General features: G+C 46.0%; 1 protein-coding gene across 5 annotated transcripts in view; it reads left to right on the plus strand.

Annotated features, from left to right (window-relative positions):
- Positions 1 to 22,799, plus strand: part of HABP4 (hyaluronan binding protein 4) — a 152,067-nt gene that overhangs the window by 89,227 nt on the left and 40,041 nt on the right. For 3 of the 5 annotated variants that reach the window (XR_004540575.1, XM_033957516.1, XM_033957602.1), the window contains exon 7: positions 4,643 to 4,831. Coding sequence is in view for 4 of the 5 variants with exons in the window: in XM_033957516.1 (XP_033813407.1) it covers positions 4,643 to 4,831 (189 nt within the window). In the remaining variant the exon portion in view is untranslated. The remainder of the gene's footprint in view (positions 1 to 4,642; positions 4,832 to 22,799) is intronic. The other 2 variants (XM_033957721.1, XM_033957774.1) reach the window with 1 other exon arrangement.

The following is a 22,799-nucleotide window of genomic DNA, read 5'->3' on the forward strand; positions in this document are numbered from 1 at the left end:
CCAGAACATATCATCCCGGGTAGTGAGGGATCTGCATACCAAGTTTCGTTCAAATCGGTCAAGCCATTTTTGCGTGATCGCGGCACATACATACATACATCCGATTTTATATATATAGATTGAACTAAGGCCAGTTACTGGGCAGACTTGCACGGTCTGTGTCTGTGTATGGCCGTTTGGTGGAGGATGGGCAGGGGAGGGCTTCAATGGCTGGGAGGGTGTAGATGGGCTGGAGTAAGTCTTAACAGAGATTTCGGCAGGTGGAACCCAAGCATAGTACCGGGTAAAGCTTTGGATTCTTGCCCAGAAATAGCTAAGAAGAAAAAAAAAAAAAAAATTTAAATTGAATCAGGTTAGGCAGACTGGATGGACCATTCGGGTCTTTATCTGCCGTCATCTACTATGTTACTATGTTACTCTCCTCATCGCCTTGAGGCAGATGCTTTTCTGTTGGAATGAACAAATCTCTTCCTGTATGCATTCCCTCCATTCTCTCTTATCCTCAAGACTCTTGTCAAGCTGAATAATAATCATGCCACCATGATTCTGATAGCTCCTTGGTGGACGAGACAACCTTGGTACTCCCTTCTACTTCAACTCAGCAGCAGGGAGCATGTTGCTCTGTTGAAGAACTTGCTGGACCTCTTCTCTTCTTAGCCCTTTGGGGCTGACCGTCCCCTTCTTTTGCCTATTTGTACATTGGGTTCTCCTGATGGTGGCTCCTAGGTGGGTCCCTGCCTGCACTCCGAGGGTGGAGGTGGGGTGGGCTTCATAGGGGAGGACTGCATGGGTTGGTGGTTGAGTTGGCTGTAGTGTTTATTGTGTGTCTATTGTGTGGAGTGGTGTGCCTGGTTTCCTGATTGTTTGCTTGCTTGTAGGTCCCTGGACCTTTCTTATATGAAAATTTATGGTCAATGGTCCCGGCAGGCACTGCACCTGAAGGGGGCTTTGGGGTTGGGGAGGGCCTGCAGTTTTTCTTTTGTTGCACACTGATCTGCACCTCTGTGGGCTCCCTCACCCTGGGGCGGCCTGTATCTGCTTATTAATATAGAGGTTAAGAACATAAGAATCGCTTCTGCTGAGTCAGACCACAGGTCCATCATGCCCAGCAGTCCGCTCCCGCGGCAGCCCCCTAGGTCAATGACCTGTAAGTGATCTATTACTCTAAAGCATTTGTACTGTATAGTACTCCTCTAATTATACCCTTCAATCCCCTTTTCCTTCAAGAATTTGTCCAGTCCCAATTTGAAACCCAAAATCGTACTCTGCTTTACTACCTCCTCCACAATTTTTTATAATTGTTTCTACCATTTTGCTTGGCACTGAAGTGAGGTTTACCGGCCTGTAATTTCCCAGATCTCCCCTGGAGCCCTTTTTAAAAATCGGCATAACATTGGCCACCCTTCAATCTTCAGGTACTACAGACGATTTTAGTGACAGGTTACAGATCACTAACAGCAGGTCAGCAATTTCATGTTTGAGTTCTTTTAGTACCCTGGGATGTATACCATCCGGTCCTGGCAATTTATCACTTTTTAACTTGTTAATTTGGCGATTGATAAAAGGTTTTTCTTGCTCCTCCTGTATTGCCTTTTTATTTCGCTGCTGTATTTGCTTGTTTGGGCTGTTTGCCATTATCAATAAAGACATGTTTAAAGCAGGGAGCCATAACTTCTACCAGTTTTTCCGTCTCTGCTTACACAGAGTCAAGGGTCTCTACTTCATCCCAACCTGCAGTCTCTGCACATGACAGCTTGGTACCTCTGAAAATAACTCCTCTTCAGTTTTCTCAACCTGTACGAGACATTTTAGAGGCTTCTAGAAAGCCTGCCACTAGACAATGCTATCACCAAAAATGGACTAGATTTTCTACATGGTGCATCTCTCATGTTCTGGATTATTTTAGCACTTATCTACCTCTGGCCTCAAGTCTACATCTATCCGAGTCCATCTCAGTGCTTTCCTTCAGCCTATTGAAGGGAAACCCCTCTCTGCTTATCCGGTGGTTTCCAAATTTATGAAAGGACTTTTCAATGTCAAACCTCCGCTCAAACCACCTCCAGTGGTTTGGGATCTCAATGTTGTTCTTGCTCAGTTAATGAAGCCTCCATTTGAACCAATGTCTATGGCTCATCTGAAATATCTCACTTGGAAATTGGTGTTTCTCATTGCCCTCACATCTGCTCGAAGAGTCAGTGAGCTGCAAGCTTTAGTTGCTGATCCACCTTTCACAGTTTTCTATTATGACAAGGTGGTCCTCCGTACTCATCCTAAATTCTTACCTAAAATGGTTTCAGAATATCATCTCAACCAATCTGTTGTACTTCCAGTGTTTTTTTTCCAAGGCCTCATTCTCATCCTGGAGAATCAGCTCTTCATATTCTGGACTGTAAACGTGCACCAAACCCCACAGATCTGCTCCTCAACTTTTTGTCTCCTTCGATCCGAACAAGTTGGGACATCCAATTTCTAAGCGTACCATCTCCAACTGGATGGCTGCTTGTATCTCTTTCTGCTATGCCCAGGCTGGACTGCATCTACAGAGTCAAGTCACAGCCCTCAAAGTCAGAGTCATGGCAGCTTCAGTAGCTTTCCTCAGATCCACTCCTATTGAGGAAATTTGCAAAGCTGCCACTTGGTCCTCGGTTTATACTTTCACTTCTCATTATTGTCTGGATGTTTTCTCCAGACGGGATGGCCATTTTGGCTAGCGAGCATTACAAAATTTATTCTCCTAAGTTGCCAACACTCCCACCATCCCATTCTGGTTAGCTTGGAGGTCACCCATATGTGAGAATAGGCTGTCTGCTTGTCCTGGGATAAAGCATAGTTACTTACTATAACAGTTGTTATCCAGGGACAGCAAGCAGCTATTCTCACAATCCACCCACCTCCCCTGGTTGGCTTCTCTGCTAGCTATCTGAACTGAGGAGACTCACCCTGTGCTGGGCGGGAAGGCATGCGCGGTGCGGCAGACTCGAAACTTCTGAGTTTCTACAAGCAAGTCTGCTTGCGAGGCTGTCCGCATCTGGGCTCCGTGGATGATGTCACCCATATGTGAGAATAGCTGTCTGCTGTTCCTGGATAACAACTGTTACGGTAAGTAACTGTGCTTTACGTGACTTGCCTAGAGTCACAAGTTGCTGTAGTGTGAATTGAACCCAGTCCCCCAGCATCTCAGTCCACTGCACTAGCCATTAGGCTCTAATGTAGCTTATTTATTGCATGACCTCTTGGTGTGTATTATCATGTGCAAGGCAGACAGATTTTTGTTGTATTTTAGTTGAAAAATTTATGCAGGCTTGCTCATTTGAAGCCTTCCTTTAATCTATCCACGGTGTCCCTTGATGGGAGCCTAAGTAATTTTTTTCCTCAAAAGAGAGGCAATCAGTGTTTTAATTTAGTTAAAGAAGGTACCCTTTGAACTTCTAGGACCCTGTGGTCTAAAGCATTTTACATAGGCCACTTTGCTTGTAATCGTTTAAATGTGCAAAATGGAAATGCTTCAGGCCCTGGTAATTTATTCTTAAACAAAATTCCATTAGAATTGGATAAAGGTGCACATGTATACAATGTATTGCTAAGATTGGTCTTATTGCTACCTTAGTTGTCTTACGAATCAGGGGTTGTTGGAGCACATCTTTGGTTGGAGGAGTCAAACATACCAATTTCTAGTCCTACCCCTAAGCTTTCTTGTTGCTGATGCTGTATTGGGCACAATATTGGCCTGCGAAGTCCATCACATTTCACTGTTTGCACTACAAGCTGTTTTCCAATCCCACACACTAATAAAGATGAATAGGCCTTACATGCTATTGTCTTATCTGAAGTGAACAAGAGCTCTTAGCATCCATCAGCTTTATTTTTTGACCCCAGCAATTTTAAGATTGTTGTGTCAAGAACTTTGTTTAATAGTATGGTATGTTACTTATTTTTTCTTTACACCCAAGCAGATTTGTCTTTAGGGCATGTCGAACTAAGGTAGAATTGGTCAATCTGATTTAACCTTCTTGAGAATATATGCAGAGCTGTTTTGTGGATTTATTCAAATCATATTGTTTATATAGAGGTTTCTCTTATGATAATGGTTTTGGGCAATCTGTTCTTCAATGCCATTCTGAAGTTTAAAGTCCAGCCCCAGCCTCCCTAGAAGCTATTTGCTTAGGGTGGATTTTTAATTTTTTTTTTTTGAGAGAGATGGTGGGTAGAGGGCACCAAAGAATTTAGTTTTGCAGAGAAGGCTGTTTTTTTCCCTTTTTGTTTTGATTGCTAGCACTTGAGTAGTGAGTCCCATGTCTGTGACCTAATGATCTGCTTGTCAATAGAGAAAACAGTAATGTGTCTTCTCTGAAGATAGCAGATCCACCAGTTCTCACACATTCTTTTCTGGAGGGGATGTCATTAGATTAATTATAGGACTGAAGGAAGTTGTGTGGCTGGTGAAATTACTCTGTTTGCCTTGAGGGGTCCTCCCTAGAAGGCTCTAGAAAATGTACATGTTTTATCAGATAGTGTCACCAGTTTGATGTTGGTAACATACTATGTTCAGTGAGTTTGTTACAATTAAACAGCTCTTTTTTAACAAGTGGAGTCGGCTCTGAAATTTCATGAACTCCACAAGCTGTTTACTTTATCACTATAGGTACTGAAAGAGGAAGATGAGGATGACCACCACTATTTCCGTAAATCTGCTAATGACATTACTTCCCAGCTGAATATTAACTTTGGCAGTCTTGCCCGTCCTGGTCGTGGAAACAGGGGTGGTGCACGAGGTGGCCGTGGACGAGCCAGAAGATCAGAAGAGTTCAGGACTGATGGCATACCTGAGGTGGTAAGCATATGCACATCATCAATATTGCCTTCAGTTGCTGGCTAAGGGATAATGCTGAAAAGGTTATAGCAGGCATATTATTTCTCTGCATAATGAGTAGCTCAGCTATTTTAGATTTTTAATCTATTTTAAATTCTTCAGCTGTTTGTTCTTAAATCTGTTTTGTGAGGCATTGCCAAACATTTACATTGAAAACCTATAATGGGGAACAGACTTATGACCTCAAATCAGTACCATTTTTGTGCTCTTTTACTGCCAGTATGTAATGTTTTTGATAAACAAAATTAATGATTAATAGACGTGGTAAATATATCTTGTGCTGGAATGGGCTCATTTAGTGGTTCCTAACTAAAGATGAGTACGCCTGTGGTCTCCCCAGACATTAGACTTGTTCCTGCTCATTTTGTTCATTTTTAGTCATATGAGGACTTTCTGCTAGGTTGCTGCCAGCTTAGTCTTCTGCTGAAATTGTATTCTTTCCAACCTACTAGTTGTTAAGACATTATACATAAGGAGTCAAGAATGGCAGTGATGAGGGTAAAATTACTCTCTAAAATTGTAACTTGGGGGGACTAGGGAAAAGATAGTTTGATGCATCATAACATCAACTCTGAGGTCAAAACTGAGGGAAAAGGGAAGTCCTACCAAGTAGTGTCCAACCACATAAGAATTGCCATACTGGGACAGACCGAAAGTCTATCAAGTCCAGTATCCTAATTCCAACAGTGGCCAACCCAGGTCCCAAGTGAGAAGATTTCAAGCACTTCCATGAAGGAGCAAATCCAGAACACAGCAGCTTGCAACAGGGAAGATAGAGGCTGACTGAAAATGTTGTTTTGGCCAAAACTGGCACCAAATCTATTTAAAACCAAACACTACCCCCCAAACAAAACAATATATAGGGGGGCGTGGCTTGGACATGCAATCGGATGGATGGGTGAACGAGCAGCTCCGTACTAACAGGATTAAAATAAGAAGATTTAAGCTATAAATAGTTTTGCTCCCTCTGCTGGTGAAATTAGGGTATAATATGGCTTCAAATAAGCAACAAAAAGGAGAGATGTCGGGCTTAACTTCAGGGAAAAGATCTAAGCCGGAGCCGTCGTTTCCCACGAAAATGTCGTTGACAAAGGAGGATCGTAGAGACATCTTTGCGGAGTTACAGCAAATTAAAGACATCGTGACTAGTAATTCAAAAACTCTCCTGGAAGTTAAAGAAGAGGTAGCTAACCTTACTAAAAGGATGGAAGTTATGGATCTTAAATTTGATCAGCTAGAAAAATGTACAGAAAGGAATGAAATTGTTATACAGCAATGTAAAGTGGACAAGAAAATAATTGAAAATTTAGGAAGGGATCTGGAAGATTGCATTAATAGGAGCAAGAGAAATAATTTGAGACTTATTGGGATTCCAGAGGGAGTAGAAAAAAACGATCCGATTGGTTTCCTGGAAAGTTTCTTACCAAAAATCCTTCCTCTTAAAACAATATATAGGGAGGAAATCTGAAAATATATAACTAAAAAAATCTTCGCTATGAAAGTGATACACAAAATTTTGAGTGTAAAACATATGAAACACTCTTAACTACAAAAAACTAAATAACAAAAATAATGAAAAAACCATAAATGTTGGTGAGGAGTGAACTCAGTATCGGGACCCCACATTTCAGATGGAATCCACCCCTGAGATAAGGTATGTGGATCTCTGAAATAACAAAAACTACCAGACTACCCCTTTACATCATATTACACTCCATTGTGTTTCAAAAACAACAATCATGCTCAAGTAAAACACTTTGGTAATGTGACCACTTCTTGAAACCTTCAAAAAAAAAGAAAGAAAATGGCCACAGGTCTCAAACATATACTTCAAAGTTAAATTTTCGATCATACTTGTAATATCAAGCAAATGCAGTACAAATTAGCTCAGTCTCATGTGAAGCAAGTCCCCTGTCTGACAAAGTACTTTGGTTCCTTCTTCAGGAACAGAGAAAAACGCTCACATACTGCGCTAAAAGTTCAAAGATAGTGACTTTCTTCCTTCATTGAATGGAACCACCCTGGTACTTATCCCTTGAAAATACAAAGCAGACTGACATCGTTATAAAAAATGAAACTTAATTAAATTATTCACAGCAGACACCTCACAACAGTTTCATCATACTTTGAATGTTCATATGGTTTGCAGCCATTCAACATCCTAAACTAAAACTAAACTAAACTAAACCTTGGGTTTATATACCGCACCATCTCCACGAATGCGGAGCTCGGCACGGTTTACAGGAAGAAAGATGAGAGAGGAACTACAGTGGAGAGATTAAAGAGTTAGGTGTAAAGGGGGAAGGTGAGAGGCCTAAGAGGGGGGAAGTGTTACAGTTTTGAGAATAGCCAGGTTTTTAGGTGTTTGCGGAAGAGTTGGAGGGAGCTTGAGGTTCGGAGAGGGGAGGTGAGGTTATTCCAGATCTCAGTGATTCTAAAGGGGAGGGATGACCCAAGTTTGCCTACATGGGAAATACCTTTTATGGAAGGGAAGGATAGTTTAAAAATTTGGGAGGATCTGGAGGAAGTAGGGGTTGGGGAGTTCCCGGATAGAGGGATAACGGCAGGAAGGATGCCATGTAGGATCTTGTAGGCCAGACACGCACATTTGAAGTGGATCCTGGGGATTACTGGGAGCCAATGGAGCTTAGACAGGAGTGGTGAGACGTGATCAAATTTGCTTTTCGCAAAAACAAGCTTAGCTGCGGCGTTCTGAATCCGCTGAAGTCTGTGGAGGCTTTTCTTGGTTAGGCTGAGGTAGATAGAATTGCAATAATCCAATCTGGAGAGGATGATGGATTGTACTAGGACTGCGAAGTGTTTTTGGTGAAAATAGGGTCTGACTTTCCTTAGCATGTGAAGGCTGAAGAAGCATTTATTCACCAGGGATTGGAGATGTTCGTTGAAGGATAGAGAAGAGTCTAAGGTGACACCCAGAACTTTGCTTGAGAACTCGAGCTGTAATGGAGGGCCAGTGGACAATGGGATGGAGGAAGGTAGATGGTCTAATTTTTGGCCGAGCCAAAGGAGTTTTGTTTTGGACTCGTTTAGTTTCATATGCATTGTGAATGCCCAGGATTGGAGGTTCTTTATGCATGAGGATATGTTCGTGGAGAGGTTAGTGAGGTTCGAGTCGGTCTCAAGGAGGACGAGGATGTCATCAGCGTAAGTGTAAAAAGTTTGATGTGAGAAAAGGGTTCCAGGGGAGATCTGGGAAATTTTTTTTTTTAATATGTTGATTATCAAATTTTATTTTGATTTTATTATGATTATTGGTAATGTCGTTTTATCTCGTTTTAAGTTTTTTATTGATTTTTTCATATAACAACAAGTGTCATAAATTTTCATACAATTATTTTAACAATACACTTGATATTTCTATAATGTACTTTATATAAAACATATCTTATATTATCCTTATTATGATTTTACATATATAAACTGTAATGATTTTATCAATTATTATTTAATTATGAATCCTCTTCCCTCCCTTTATTTTGTTATTGTCACATAAGAATAACATCTATTATGATAAATTATTTATAATTTATGACAAAGAGATTAAAATCCTTACCCCCTCCCACCCTCCCTCCTTTAACCATTATCTTAATATGGGAAAAATGAAAATCAGTCATTACAAAAATCTGTTAATGGTCCCCAAATCCTCTTGAACTTATCTATATATCCTTTTTGGTCTTGGAGGTTAAGATGTACATTGTCAGCTTCTATGAGACAAACTTGGTTTTTTATTTTACATAGAGCTTTATGGACCCCTACACGTTTACATAGAATTGATAGCTCTAAGTCTAATAGATGCTGGCATTGTCATCTAGAAGCAGGGACATTAGATCATCTTTTATTTTATTGTCCATTCATATTAATATTTTGGAAATCAATTTGGCCTCAAATTAATAGGATGTTAGAAAATCCGGTAGCCTTGACATATGATACGATTTTGTTTGGTACTGCAATGAGAGCTCAGAGTCAAATTTCGTCAAATAACAATAAACTTTTATTTATATTGACTGGAGTAGCAGTTCAACAAATTACACATAACTGGAAAAATTGTGACAGATTAAACTATAATTTTTGGTGGAACTCAGTTTGCCATATATATAAGATGGAGCGTACATTTGCAACACAAAAAGGATCTGGGAAATTACAGATCTGACCTCGGTGCTGGGCAAAATAGTGAAAATAATTTTTTTAAAAAAATTCTATGTTCATTTTCAATATTTTCAATAAGTGCAATACAAATTAAATACATTTTATATTTAAGACATCACTTAATACAAATACAAAATGTATTTAATTTGTATTGCACTTAGTGAAAATAATTATAAAAAATAATTCTTTAGCACTCTCCAGTCTGGTAGAGGTTAATCTTACAAGCAGGTATATCTCATCATGACCAGCAGGAGGAGTCTGAAACAAAACAGTGGAATAGTAGATAATAGGTACCTTCCCCATTTCCTATCAGTCTTCTTTCAATCTCCAGAAGTGTGAGTGAGCTGTACCCATCTCCCTTGGTATGGCTGTTGGAATTTGTTTAGGGATCCTAGTCCCCATTTTTGTGCCAGATTGAACTTGAGTGGGCCCTGTTTGGGGGTCCGTCCGACCTCGGGGGTGTCAAACCTGGCAGGTCTTGTGCTAGATCCCTCCCCCCCATTTCCTTCACCTCCCCAACATTTTTTTAGAGGTGTCTCAGCAGTAAACCTTGCCCCCTAAGTCAAGCAAGGCATGCTGCTTTGAGAGCCAGTGGAGTCTGTTCTGTAAAAAAAAAATAAAAAAAAAATCCTGAGGTAGGTACCGGTCTGAAGGGTTGCATTACCTTTAACTATGCTGTAAATTACTGTATTTTTTGACTAACAGGCACTTTTATTCTAGCTAGGAAGTGGTGCACAATTTTGGTCCAGACGCGAGGTACTTGCGGCCGGCCTGAAAACAGTTGTTCGTGCCGGTGCGGTCGTGGTTGCAGACCGCACCGGCAGAGGTTGCAGGCGTTCAGGGTTCCCCGGCCTTAGTGCCTCGCGAGTCAGCAAGGAGCAGTGGGGAAGCCCGGTCTTCCCCCACTGCCCCCGGAGGGATTCCCTCTCAGCTGATTTTTGTTAACAGCTGATGCTGGCTTGCCTGCTTTAACGGCTGGGACAGTGCAGGCTTCCCAGCTTCTACAGGCCCTGGAGGGGTTATTTTTGGCGAGAACTTAGCCATTTTAACAGACAGGCCCCTCCATTTTGTCTGCAACCTCAGGTGACCTTCCCCCTTTATTGGAAAAACGGGGGCAGTTTCAGCTGGGTCCCCTGCTGTGGTAGGGAGCCCCATGGAACTCCCCTGGGGAGTTTTCCTCTGATTTTCATTTTTCTTTGTGCAGAGCCTATTTTCAGGCGGCTGGGGGTCCCACGTGCGTCTGGGGGATTTTGGGGGGGATACCATCCCCATCCCCTGTGGCTTTGCCTCCCTCTTCTCCTTTGGCGTCCCCTCTTCCTCCTCTCTTGTTCAAGTGCCCATGGGTGGCTTGGGTTGCAGATTGGAGGTCAGAGGAGCATGTTGGCCTAGATGAGAACCTGGACCCTTTTGAGGAATTCCAGGATCCTCTCGAGGGGATGGCCACTGGCAGCGAGGCATTGGGTTTCCCACCTTCCAATGAAAAGGCGTCCGTGGTGTGCCTTTTTCAGAGGGATGAGCTACCAGACCTGATTCAGCAGGTCTCCTCGGTGCTGCGTTTTGAAGAAACATGTGAGAGGACCCTCTTTGGGGGATCCGCGCTGTTTCCCGCTCTTTTCCTATGCATCAGGATATTCGGGATCTTGTGCTGGCAAAGTGGAATACACCAGAGGCGCTGATTCAGTTGGTAAGCGTCAGGGCACATTTGTATCCCATGCTAGAGGGATCGGGCTACTTTGAAGTCGCCAGTGGTGGACACGGTGGTCTCAGTGATTGCTAAGCAGCATACTGTGCCTGTTGAGGGTGATTCTGCCTTATGTGGATCTGAGGAGCGTAAGTTGGAGACCATTCTTGAACAGAATTTTGATGTCTCTGCCTTGGGGGTCCAGGTGGCTATTTTGGGGGGGTGGGGGGCAGGTGGCTCATGCCGTGTTTCAGTGGGCCGAGGATATCCTGGATCGTGAGTCTGATAACTGGTCCTTGGTGGATCAGGAGGTGGCAAAGTTGAGATGGCTGCCTCGTTCCTCTCAGATGCGCTCTCTAACTTGGTGCAGACATCTGCCAAGTCTATGGGTTTGGAGTGGCCGCGCGACGTACCTTGTGGTTACGAGCTTGGTCAGCGGTTGCTGCGTCCCAAACTAAGCTTACTAAATTTCCATTTTGGTGGCCTTTTTTGTTTGGAGAGGACTTAGATAAGTTGGTTCTGACTCTGACGGACTCTAAGGTGCCCCACCTGCCTGAGGACTGTGCCCGCCCGGCATCTCGGGGTGGCACTTGCCGTGGGCGTCTGCGGGAGCTTCGCAAGTATCGCCCGGGGCGTGGGGCTGCTACTTTCCAGACTTCGGGGGTTTTCTGGGGTCGGTTTTATCAGCGCATGCAGTCCTTTCGGGGGGCCCGTCGGGGGGCTGGGAATCCCTCTGCCGGTTCCCCCGCAGCCCGTCCTGCACAATGACTCTTTGACAGTGCCCCCTTTGGTTCCAGTGGGTGCCCAGGTGCGCAAATTTTTTTCCCAAGTGGGCCGAGATCACATCCGATCAGTGGGTCCTGGAGGTGGTTCGGGACGGTTATGCTCTGGAGTTTGCTCGCTCTCTGCCAGATCATTTTCTAGCCTCTTCGTGTCAGGCAGCATGGAAGACATAGGCCTTTCGCCAGACCCATCAACGCTTGCTAGATCTCAAAGCAGTGGTTCCAGTGCCCCCTCAGGAGTGCGGCACCAGCAGTTACTCGATTTACTTTGTGGTGCCCAAGAAGGAGAGGACCTTTTGGCCCATCCTAGATTTAAAGGGGGTTAACAGGGCTCTCAGAATTTCCTACTTTCGCATGGAAACTCTGCAGTCTGTCATTCTTGCGGTTCAGCCGGGGGTGTTCCTGACTTCTCTTGATCTGACGGAGGCCTACTTGCATGTTCCCATTCTGGCCTCCCATCAACGCTTCCTTCGCTTTATGATCTTGGGTCAGCACTATCAGTTCTGTGTGCACACCTGTGGTCTGGCCACAGCTCTGCGGACATTCACCAAGGTGATGGTGGTCGTTGTGGAAGCCTTGCGGTCAGAGGGCATTCTGGTGCATCCCTACCTGGATGACTGGTTGATTTGGGTGAAGTCGTTGCAGGAGAGCACCCGGGTTACGGCTCGGGTGTTGGAATTTCTCCAGTCACTGGGATGGGTGGTCAACCTTTCCAAGAGTCGGTTGGTCCCATCTCAGCGTCTGGAGTACCTTAGGGTTCTGTTCGACACCTCCTTGGGGAAAGTCTTCCTTCCAGAGGCCAGGGTAAGCAAATTGCAATCTCAGATTCGCCTCCTGATGGTGTCTTGGTGTCCTTGGGCGCAGGATTTCCTTCAAGTTTTGGGGTTGATGGTGGCTTCCCTAGACGTAGTGAGGTGGGTGCGGGCACACTGCATCCTCTTCAGTTTGCTCTGCTCCTGAGGTAGTTGCCCCAGAAGCACAGTTTGGATCTCCCTGTTCCTCTGCGAGGCTTGGCATGCTGCAGTCTTCGTTGGTGGCTCTAGACCTCTCATCTTGTTCAGGGAACGAGTCTGAATCAGCCACAGTGGACAGTGCTTCTCATGGATGCCAGTTTCCTCAGTTGGGGAGCTCAGTGTCTAGGTCACTCAGCTCAGGGCACCTGGTCCACAGAGGAGGCGTCCTGGTCAATCAGTGTGTTGGAGACCAGAGCCATCCGTCTGGCGCTGTTAGCCTTCAGCTCCTTCTTGTCGGGCAAGTCAGTCAGAGTTCTGTCAGACAATACATGGCGGTGGCTTACGTCAATTGTCAGGGAGGCACCAAGAGCACTCAGGTAGTGCAGGAGGCGGCTCTGCTCATGCTCTGAGCGAAGTATCATCTTCAGGACATCTCTGCCTCCCACATAGCTGGAGTGGAGAATGTTCAAGCTGATTTCCTAAGTCGTCGTTTTTCTGCAGAAATGTATAACCCTGAGAAACTAATTCAGTAGAATGGGATCCAGCCTGCTCAATGCCCCCGTCTTGGGCACCATGCAGTAAGTGGAACAACGTCCCTTAGTTCCTGAGGACCAGTAACACTTAAAAGGGAAACACAAAACATTCCACTCCACAAGAAAGGTTCCAAGTTGGAGACGGCAAACTAATGGAAACTCTAATCAAACGCCATTTGGAAACGATCCTGAACGAGGAGAATCTACGGGATTCCCATCAACATGGATTTACTAAAGGGAGATCCTGCCAATCCAACCTGATCAGCTTCTTTGACTGGGTGACGAGGAAGCTGGATGTTGGGGAGTCCCTGGACATCGTATACCTGGACTTCAGCAAAGCATTCGATAGCGTACCACACTGCAGTTGCTGAGCAAGATGAGTTCTATGGGATTGGGTGATACATTGACAAAATGGGTTGGGAACTGGCTTGGAGGTAGGCTTCAGAGGGTGGTGGTGAACGGCACCCCCTCCGAAATGACGGAGGTGATCAGTGGGGTGCCACAGGGCTCGGTCCTGGGCCCGATCCTTTTCAACATCTTTATAAGAGACTTAGTAGAAGGGCTGCGAGGTAAAATGACATTATTCACCGATGACGCCAAACTGGGCAATGTAGTGGGCAAAAGCACAATGGACATAAATTCAATGCCCGACAACATGATGCATGACCTACTACTACTGGAGTGCTGGTCTAGGTCCTGGCAACTCAGCTTCAATGCCAAAAAATGCAAAGTCATGCACCTGGGCAGCCAAAATCCATGCAAGACTTACACCCTTAATGGCGAGATCCTAACAAGAACTGAAGCAGAACGAGACTTAGGGGTGATCGTCAGTGAGAACATGAAGACTGCCAATCAAGTGGAGCAAGCTTCATCCAAGGCAAGGCAAATCATAGGTTGCATACGCAGGAGTTTCGTCAGCCGTAAGCCTGAAGTCATTATACCATTGTATAGATCCATGGTGAGGCCCCACCTGGAGTACTGTGTGCAATTCTGGAGGCCGCATTACCGTAAGGATGTGCTGAGACTTGAGTTGGTCCAGAGAATGGCCACCAGGATGGTCTCGGGACTCAAGGATCTCCCGTACGAGGAACGGCTGGATAAATTAAAGCTATACTCACTCGAGGAACGCAGAGAGAGGGGTGACATGATCGAGACATTCAAGTATCTCACGGGCCGCATCGAGGTGGAAGAAGATATCTTTTTTTTCAAGGGTCCAGCGGCAACAAGGGGGCATCCGTGGAAAATCAGGGGCGGGAAACTGCACAGGGACACCAGGAAATACTTTTTCACTGAAAGGGTGGTTGATCGCTGGAATAGTCTTCCACTTCAGGTTATTGAGGCCAGCAGCGTGCCTGATTTTAAGGCCAAATGGGACAGACACGTGGGATCTATTCACAGAGAAAGGTAGGGGAGGGTCTTTGGGGTGGGCAGACTAGATGGGCCGTGGCCCTTATCTGCCGTCTATTTCTATGTTTCTATAGAGACTCCAAGAACGAACCGGAAACCTGAGGAGGATGCAAAGTTGCAAGCATCCTGAAAAATGTTCACAACCCCCTGACCGGACATTACAGCGTCTTCTTCCTCATGAGAAAGCCTGAAGAGTCATTGGAAGAAGTCAAGATCCCCTCAGAATGAAGTGCAGAAGGTCAGGGAATGGCAGGATGAAAACTGTAGGATCTGTAAGAAGAAATAAATTCTTCTAGGAAAAATCAAGTTTCGCAATGTAAATAGGAGTATACTGGAACCATGAAAACAGTACTAACTCCATGCACGTGAGCAAAATACATATGTCCTTTAAAGTGAATACGTACTAGACACAATCAAGATGCTGCATTTACCGCCCCGTGGAAAACAACAGCATCCTAACAGGTATCAGACATAGTCGTCACGTACAAGATCCCGGAGAGTGGTGTCTAAGCCTGGTGGCCTTTCAGTTGCTAGTGCAATCTTGGGGTCAGTCCTTCATGGACTTGATGGCCACAAGTGTCGACGCCAAAACACCCCGCTTCTTCAGTTGTCGCAGAGACGGTCAGTCCGAGGGTCTGGATAATCTGGTTCAAGCATGGCCAACGGAGGGGCTGTTGTATGTGTTCCCTCTGCCATTAGTGGGCAGAGTTCTTCTCCGCATCATTCGCCATCCAGGTCTTGTGGTTCTGGTGACTCCGGATTGGCCTTGATGTCCTTGGTACGCGGATCAGGTGAGGCATTTGGTGGCGGATCCTCTTCCTCTTTTAGACGACCATTTGACGCAGGGTCCCATTCCAATGTTTGATCTGGGTCCCTTCTGTCTTACGGCTTGGCTCTTGAAAGGGGTTGCCTAGATAAGAAGGGGTATTTTAAAAAAGTGATCTCAACTCTCTTGGGATCCCGGAGGCTTATGTGAGGGTTTGGAGTCTTTGAGGGATTGTGTGCTGTGCGTGGAGTGGTATCTCTTCGTGCTTCCCTGCCTAACATCTTAGAGTTGCAGGATGGCCTGGATAGGGGACTGGCTTGGTCTTCTCTCCGGGTTCAGCTTGCGGCCTTGTCAGCCTGCTATTCCTCATGTGGTGCACTTCTTGCGGGCGGCCAAATTGTGCAAGCTTCCCGTTCGACCCTCTGTTCCATCTTGGAATCTGAATCTGGTTCTTTCAGTGCTAGTGCGCCCTCCTTTTGAACCGTTGAGCACCTGTTCTTTGAAGGATCTAACTCTTAAAGTGGTCTTCTTGGTGGCCATTACTTCTGCTAGATGTGTTTCTGAGCTGCAGGCTTTCTCTTGTAGGGCTCCCTTCTTGGGGTTTTCAAGGGAGCGGGTTGTCTTGAGGCCTGTTCCTTCCTTTCTGCCAAAGGTAGTTTCTCCTTTTCATGTCAATCAGGCAGTGGTCCTCCCGGTGTTGGGTAGTCGGGAGGGATCTTCTGAGCAGAATCAATTGCACAAGTTAGATGTCAGTTGGGTGCTTCGCTCTTATGTGTGGAGACCCAGGAGATCCAGAAATCAGATCATCTATGTCCTTCTAGCAGGCCCTCGTCAGGAGGATGGCGCTTCTAAGGCTACTATTGTGCAGTATTGCTTCTGCTTATCTTCTGAGGAAGAAGTCTGTTCCGGAATTTCTCAAGGGTCATTCCACTAGGGGGCAGGCAGCTTCTTAGGCTGAGTTCTCGCTCGTGCTTCTAGTGGACATTTGTAAGGTTGTGGTTTGGTCTTCCTTGCATTCATTTGTCAGACACTACCGGGTAGACGTTCTAGCGCGTCGAGATGTGGTGTTTGGTGAGCATGTTCTGATGTTGGCCCTTCGGGGGTCCCACCCATGATGGGGACTGCTTTGGTACGTCTCACTTGTAAGATTAACCTCTACCGGTCTGGAGAGTGCTAAAGAAGGAGAAATTAGGTTCTTACCTGTTAATTTACTTTCTTTTATCTTCTCCAGACCGGTAGAGGTCCTCACCCTGTCTATTGTCGTGTTGTGGCTGTTGCCTGGGCAGTTTTTGTTTTTTGCTACGGGTTCTAGTATTTTTCTAGGGCTGGGGAGAATTGAAGAACAGCGGCTGTGGCTTAGCTGGCGAGCTGTGGGGACATTTTCTTTCTGGGATCTCTCCTCTGCATTTTCCAACAGCATTTGGGTATGTTAGTTATTACTCCTGTTCGTAGTATTGTTTATTTCTGTTTCAAGTTTTTAGTTCTGCTTGGCTATTCGGCAGACTGATAGGAATAAGAAGTACCTATTATGTACTATTCCACAGTTTTGTTTCAGTCTCCACCTGCTGGTCATGATATACCTGCTTGTAAGATTAACCTCTATCAGTCTGGAGAAGCTAAAAGAAAGTAAATTAGCAGGTAAGAACCTAATTTAATGAGTCATCATGGGTTCAGCCAAAGGAGGTCTTGCCTCAACAGTTTAATTTGAAGGTGTGAATAAACATGTGGATAAAGGTGAGCCAGTTGATGTAGTGCATCTAGATTTCCAGAAAGCTTTCAATAAAGTTTCTCATGAGAGGCTCCTGAGAAAATTAGAGAGTTGTAGGATAGGAGGCAATGTTCGATTGTGGATTAAGAATTGGTTATTGGACAGAAAACAAAAGGGTAGGGTTAAATAGTCATTCTCAACGGAGGAGGGTATATAGTAGTATGCAACAGGGATCTGTACTCGGATTGGTGCTGTTTAACTTATTTATAAATGATCTGGAAATTGGAATGTTCAGTGAGGTGATTAAATTTCCATATGACACCAAACTGTTCAAAGTTGTTAAAACGTATACAGACTGCGAAAAACTCCAGGAAGACCTTAGGAAATTGGAAGACTGGTTTATATAACCCAGGCTCGGCCAAATAAAAAAACTACCACACTGAAATTCCTCCTCCTCCACCCCCACCTTCCACCTGACTTTAGATAACAGGCAATAAGGGCACTGCTGGCTTCCGCAGTCTGTTTACTATTCGACTCTTGATAATAGGAGGTAGAATGTCTAAATAAGAAGACCAAACTGACAGAAAAACTTTACTCCGGTGTCTGAAACACTGAGCCAACAGAGATTCCCAAATCATTAAAATATGAAATTTATTTTGCCAATGCCAAATGGTGGGTGGAGAGTCCTGTAACCAGTGATTCAAAATATACTCTTCCCCACGGTGTAGCTCTTACTAAGAAGCAAATTGTCCCCAGCAGAGTGCCCCCCAAATAACCTTTAGCAAGAAAAAGAGTCCCCTCAACATGACTTGGGAGAGTATATCCCTCAGCCATAAGAAATTTCCCAAAGCTGCAGAGTCCCTTCCGAACCCAACATTTGAACACTACATTATCCTGACCAGGACTAAAGTTCGTATTACTTACTAGAGGCGAAAGAACTGTGCTAAAAGGAGATTGGCCCCAGAATGAAGATAGACACCAGTGCGGCAGAGTGGCCAAACCAAACAACTACGAGCCCCTGAGCCCAGCACCCCGTCGCACTCCAATGCAGAAGGTAATCTGGCTTGAAGAGGAACATTATGTGTTTCCGTAGACTAGCGCTTTCCTTTTGTTGGGGGGAGGTAAGAAAGGAAAGATGAACGGTACTCTTTACAAGGTTCTTGCTTTATGGGTGGCCTGAGTCTTCCTCTTGTTCACCTCTATAATCTGGCTTGTTTGCTCCGCCACTTGCGGGATTGGCTTTTTGACAGTTCTCAATACACCGACATAGCTTTGGAAAAGGATTATTTTTTTCCTTGGAATATGACAATATAACAATATACCACCCCCTCCAACGTAACTTACTTCTTCCGGAGCAGAGCCGGCAGATGAGTCATCATGGGACCTTCCTGCACCTCAGCACGGCTGCCGACTCTGCTGCAGAGAAAGTAAGTCAGAAGTAACATGACCATTTATTTTTTTCATCAGAAGGGGACATCTATTAATTGACTGTGTATCCTTTCTTTCATTTCTTTCTTTCTGCACTCAGGCCCAACATTCTATTCCCTCCCTTCTTCCTTCTCATGTCCTTAGTGCCCCCAGTGCCTCCTTCCCATGTCCTTAGTGCCCCCAGTGCCTCCGTCCTGTGTCCTTAGTGCCCCCAGTGCCTCCATCCTGTGTCCTTAGTGCCCCCAGTGTCTCCATCCTGTGTCCTTGGTGCCCCCAGTACCTCTGTCTCGTGTCCATGGTGCCCCCAGTGCCTCCGTCCCGTGTCCATGGTGCCCCCAGTGCCTCCGTCCCGTGTCCATGATACCCCCAGTGCCCTGCCCTGCTGACTTGCTAGCCTGCTCTTCTCCAGCCCATCCGAGGGCTCCTGGGGGCCAGCGTGTCCCGGCTCCTCTTCAGCCCACTGCGGGCCGCTCCAGCGACTTCAAGGCAGAGGAAGGAGGAAGCTTCCTCCATCTTGTCCCTCTGCCCGACGCCACTCGTGCAGGAGGGATCTGCCCTGCCCTGCTGACTTGCTAAAGGCTGCTAAAGGCCAGCGTGTCCCGGCTCCTCTTCATCCCACTGCGGGCCACCAAAAGCTTTTTCTCCGCTCCAGCGACTTCAAGGCAGAGGAAGGAGGAAGCTTCCTCCATCTTGTCCCTCTTTCCTCCGCCCGATGCCACTCGTGCAGGAGGGATCTGCCCTGCCCTGCTGACTTGCTAGCCTGCTCTTCTCCAGCCCATCCGAGGGCTGCTAAAGGCCATCGTGTCCCGGCTCCTCTTCAGCCCACTGCGGGCCGCCGAAAGCTTTTTCTCCGCTCCAGCGACTTCAAGGCAGAGGAAGGAGGAAGCTTCCTCCATATTGTTCCTCCTTCTTCCACCCGACGCCACTCTTGCAGGAGTGTGTGGACCTGCTCTTCACTAGAAACTCTGCCCCCACAGCCCACCCAAGAGCTGCCGAAGCCCCTGCAACTTGGGCTCCTCTCTGCCTCATCTCACCGCCCTCCCCCCTCCTTGGCCTATCAAGGTCCACTGAGGGCCTCCAGACTCTCAGCTCCCCTTACCCAACCCGGACTCTGCCCATTGTCAAAGTTTACCACTGTTTATACCCCTGTTTCTGCACCATATTTTACTATTGTATTTGCTCATGTTTTGATGCTAAACTTTTTCTGTTTTTTTTGCTCAGTTCTGCACCAAACTGTACTCTCTGCCAAAGGTTTTTTACCAGTCTCTCACTTTTCGGTTGCCCCGTTTCCCCTAGCACATCCTGGGCTACACACATACCTTAACCGTGCAATCCCCCTGTTACCCATTTACTGCCCCAAGTCTCTCCGCTCTAGGCACCACATGGAAAGCGCTTAGCCGCTAATTGTCCTAACTGATATAGCCCCCCTTTAGTCCTAAAAAAAAAAAAAAAAGCCTCTCCTCCCTTCTCTCGGCCCCGTACTTAGCCAGCTTAATTTAAGTTCCCCTGCTCCTTCCTCAACCAACTCTACTCCCCCTTGCTGCAGACTCTCACACACCAACCACCCCGCCATGAATCCATCCTTCTGGATCCTTCTCCTCCTACTCTGCTCACCTCTCTATCCTTCCCTCTGTCTGAAACCTTCCTCCCCCAACCTACTTGACCCCGCCAACACCAATACCATCTGCCCCGGACTCAGAATCCCCACACTGATACGCACCAGAAATTCCCCTCCCAAGGAAAACCCCCGAAAAGTCAACCAAGATTCTCTAAAGCCCCTGCCCCCTGCCAATTTTCCCAACACTGTCCCAGACTCTCTCACCCCAGTCCCGACACTTTATTGCAATGCCAGATCCGCATGCAATAAGACCCAAATCTTGAAAGACCTTCTAGACGAGCTCGACCCTGGATTCCTGTGCATCACAGAATCATGGATCGCCAAAGACGACCTATTCACACAAAATGAACTCCTCCCCCATGGTTACCAAGGCCTCTTCTCCCCCAGACCCAACCGAAAAGGAGGTGGTCTGGCACTCCTCTACAAATCTTTCTTCGACGTCCAGCTCCTTGAGACGGGCACCCATGCTTCTCTAGAATATTTACTTGCCTCGGTCAATGACGAACTCCGCACCCACCCATTGGGCATCCTAATACTATACCGACCACCCACCCCTTGGACCAAATCTTCCAATCTCGTCTATGAGACCATAACAAATGCCTTCCTTAAATTCCAAAGACTTCTGATTGTTGGTGATATCAATCTCCACCTCGACGACACAAATAACAATGATACATCCGAATTCAACAACTTCCTTACCTCTCTAGGTTTTCCCTCACCCACCCCATCCCCAATCCACGAAAAAGGGCATACTCTAGATTTCACCACCTTCATTGATCTTACCGCCTTCAAAACCTCAACCGACGACACTCGCTGGGAACAAGTCCCTTGGTCAGATCACTTCTTAGGGACTACCTGTCTCCCCGTCTTCATGTCACATCTTGACTCCTCACCCCACTCCTCTCATTCCATAACCTTCCGCAAAAAAACCTCGAGCAACCTATTCTGGTCCAAACTCCTCAACAAACTCTCCTCCAACCCTAGACCTACAGACCCTGAATCACATTGGCACAACTGGACCGCCCTCTCCGAGTCCACCTACCACTCCCTTGCTCCATTAACCACCAAAACCATCTCCTACCCCCGAAAGGCTCCCTGGTACCTACCTCTTCACAGAGAATTGAAACAGAAATGTCGCGCTTTGGAGCGCAAATGGAAAAAATCTAAATCCCCCTCTGATAGACAGACCTGAAGGGCTAATATTAAATTTTACAATTCAACATTAAAAAAAGCCAGGAAAAACTTCTTTGGAGACAAGATCTCTAGATCCAACAACCAGATCAGTGCGCTGTTCAACATCTGGCGCTCCCTAACTACAAAAAAAGACCCACCTTCGCTTCCACCATCTCTATCAGCCGATGCCCTTGCAAATTTCTTTAATGAAAAGGTTACCACTCTAAGATGCACCTTCCCTCCCACAGTCTCCTACAATTCCCTGACCTCTATTGATTTCAACCCTACCTTACCTGTATCCACCCCCATTCCTGCCGACAGATCCTGGACCGCCTTCAAGCTTGTCTCTGAACCGCAAGTCTCCAAACTCTGCCTCAAACTAAAAACTTGCAAGTGCATTTTGGATCCTTTCCCCTCCTATCTATTCGAGAATATCCCTACACAGGCCATCGCTTCCCTCACCGACCTTATAAACTCTGCCCTAACATCGGGCCTTTTCTCCCCCGACATGGGACACATTTCATTGTCCCCTCTACTGAAAAAGGCCGACCTTGATCCTTCCATTCCATCTAACTACCGTCCTATAGCAAATATCCCTCTCCTAACCAAGTTATTAGAATCCATCATATCCACCCAACTCTCATCCTACCTAGAATGATTCTCTATCCTCCTACCCCACCAATTCGGCTTCAGACCCAACTTCAGCACCGAATCCCTCTTGGCCTCACTAATCTCTAAGGTGCAACAACTCCATTCTCGCAACAAATTCGCTGTTCTTCTTCAATTCGACCTCTCCGCAGCCTTCGATGTCGTTCACCACAACATCCTAATCTTCCAACTCTCCGAAATAGGCATAAGCTCCACAGTCTTTGATTGGTTCTCGAAATTCCTACGCTTCCGCTCCTACACCGTTAACACAAACGGTACCTCATCCCCCGCCTGGAAGCCGAAATGTGGAGTCCCGCAAGGCTCACCCCTCTCCCCTATCCTTTTCAACATCTACATGTCTTCTCTGAAACTCCTTCATCTATCCCCCCTAGAAACTCTCTACTCCTACGCTGACGACATCCTCATCCTCCTCGAAACCGACTCGAACCTCTCTAACCTCGCTGAGAACATCTCCACATGTATTACGAACCTCCAATCCTGGGCCCAATCTGTACAAATGAAACTGAATGAGTCCAAAACCAAACTACTTTGGCTCGGCCCAATTTCAGATCATTTACCCACCTCCATCCCTCTACCTTCCAGCCCCACTCTTCAGCTTGAGTTTTCAAGCAAATTCCTAGGCATCATCTTAGACTCCTCTCTCCTTCAACGATCACCTCAACTCCCTGGTAAAAAAATGCTTCTTTAGCCTCCATATGTTGAGGAAAGTAAGATCTTGCTTTCATCATTCTCATTTCGCCATCCTTGTTCAATCCACCATCCTCTCTAGACTGGACTACTGCAACTCCATCTATATAAGCCTAACTAAGAAAAACCTCCATAGACTTCTGCTAATTCAGAACGCCGCGGCCAAGCTTATTTTCGCAAAAGGCAAGTTCGATCACGTTTCCCCACTCCTCTCCAAGCTTCACTGGCTCCCAGTATACTCCAGAGTCCTCTATAAATGTGCCTGCATAGCCTTCAAGATTCTACATGGCGTCCTTCCTCCCGTTATCCCACTCTTCTGGAATTCCTCAAACCCGTTCTCTTCTAGACCCTCCCAAA

This window comes from Geotrypetes seraphini, chromosome 1 (assembly GCF_902459505.1).
Source record: "Geotrypetes seraphini chromosome 1, aGeoSer1.1, whole genome shotgun sequence".
Classification (NCBI taxonomy): domain Eukaryota; kingdom Metazoa; phylum Chordata; class Amphibia; order Gymnophiona; family Dermophiidae; genus Geotrypetes; species Geotrypetes seraphini.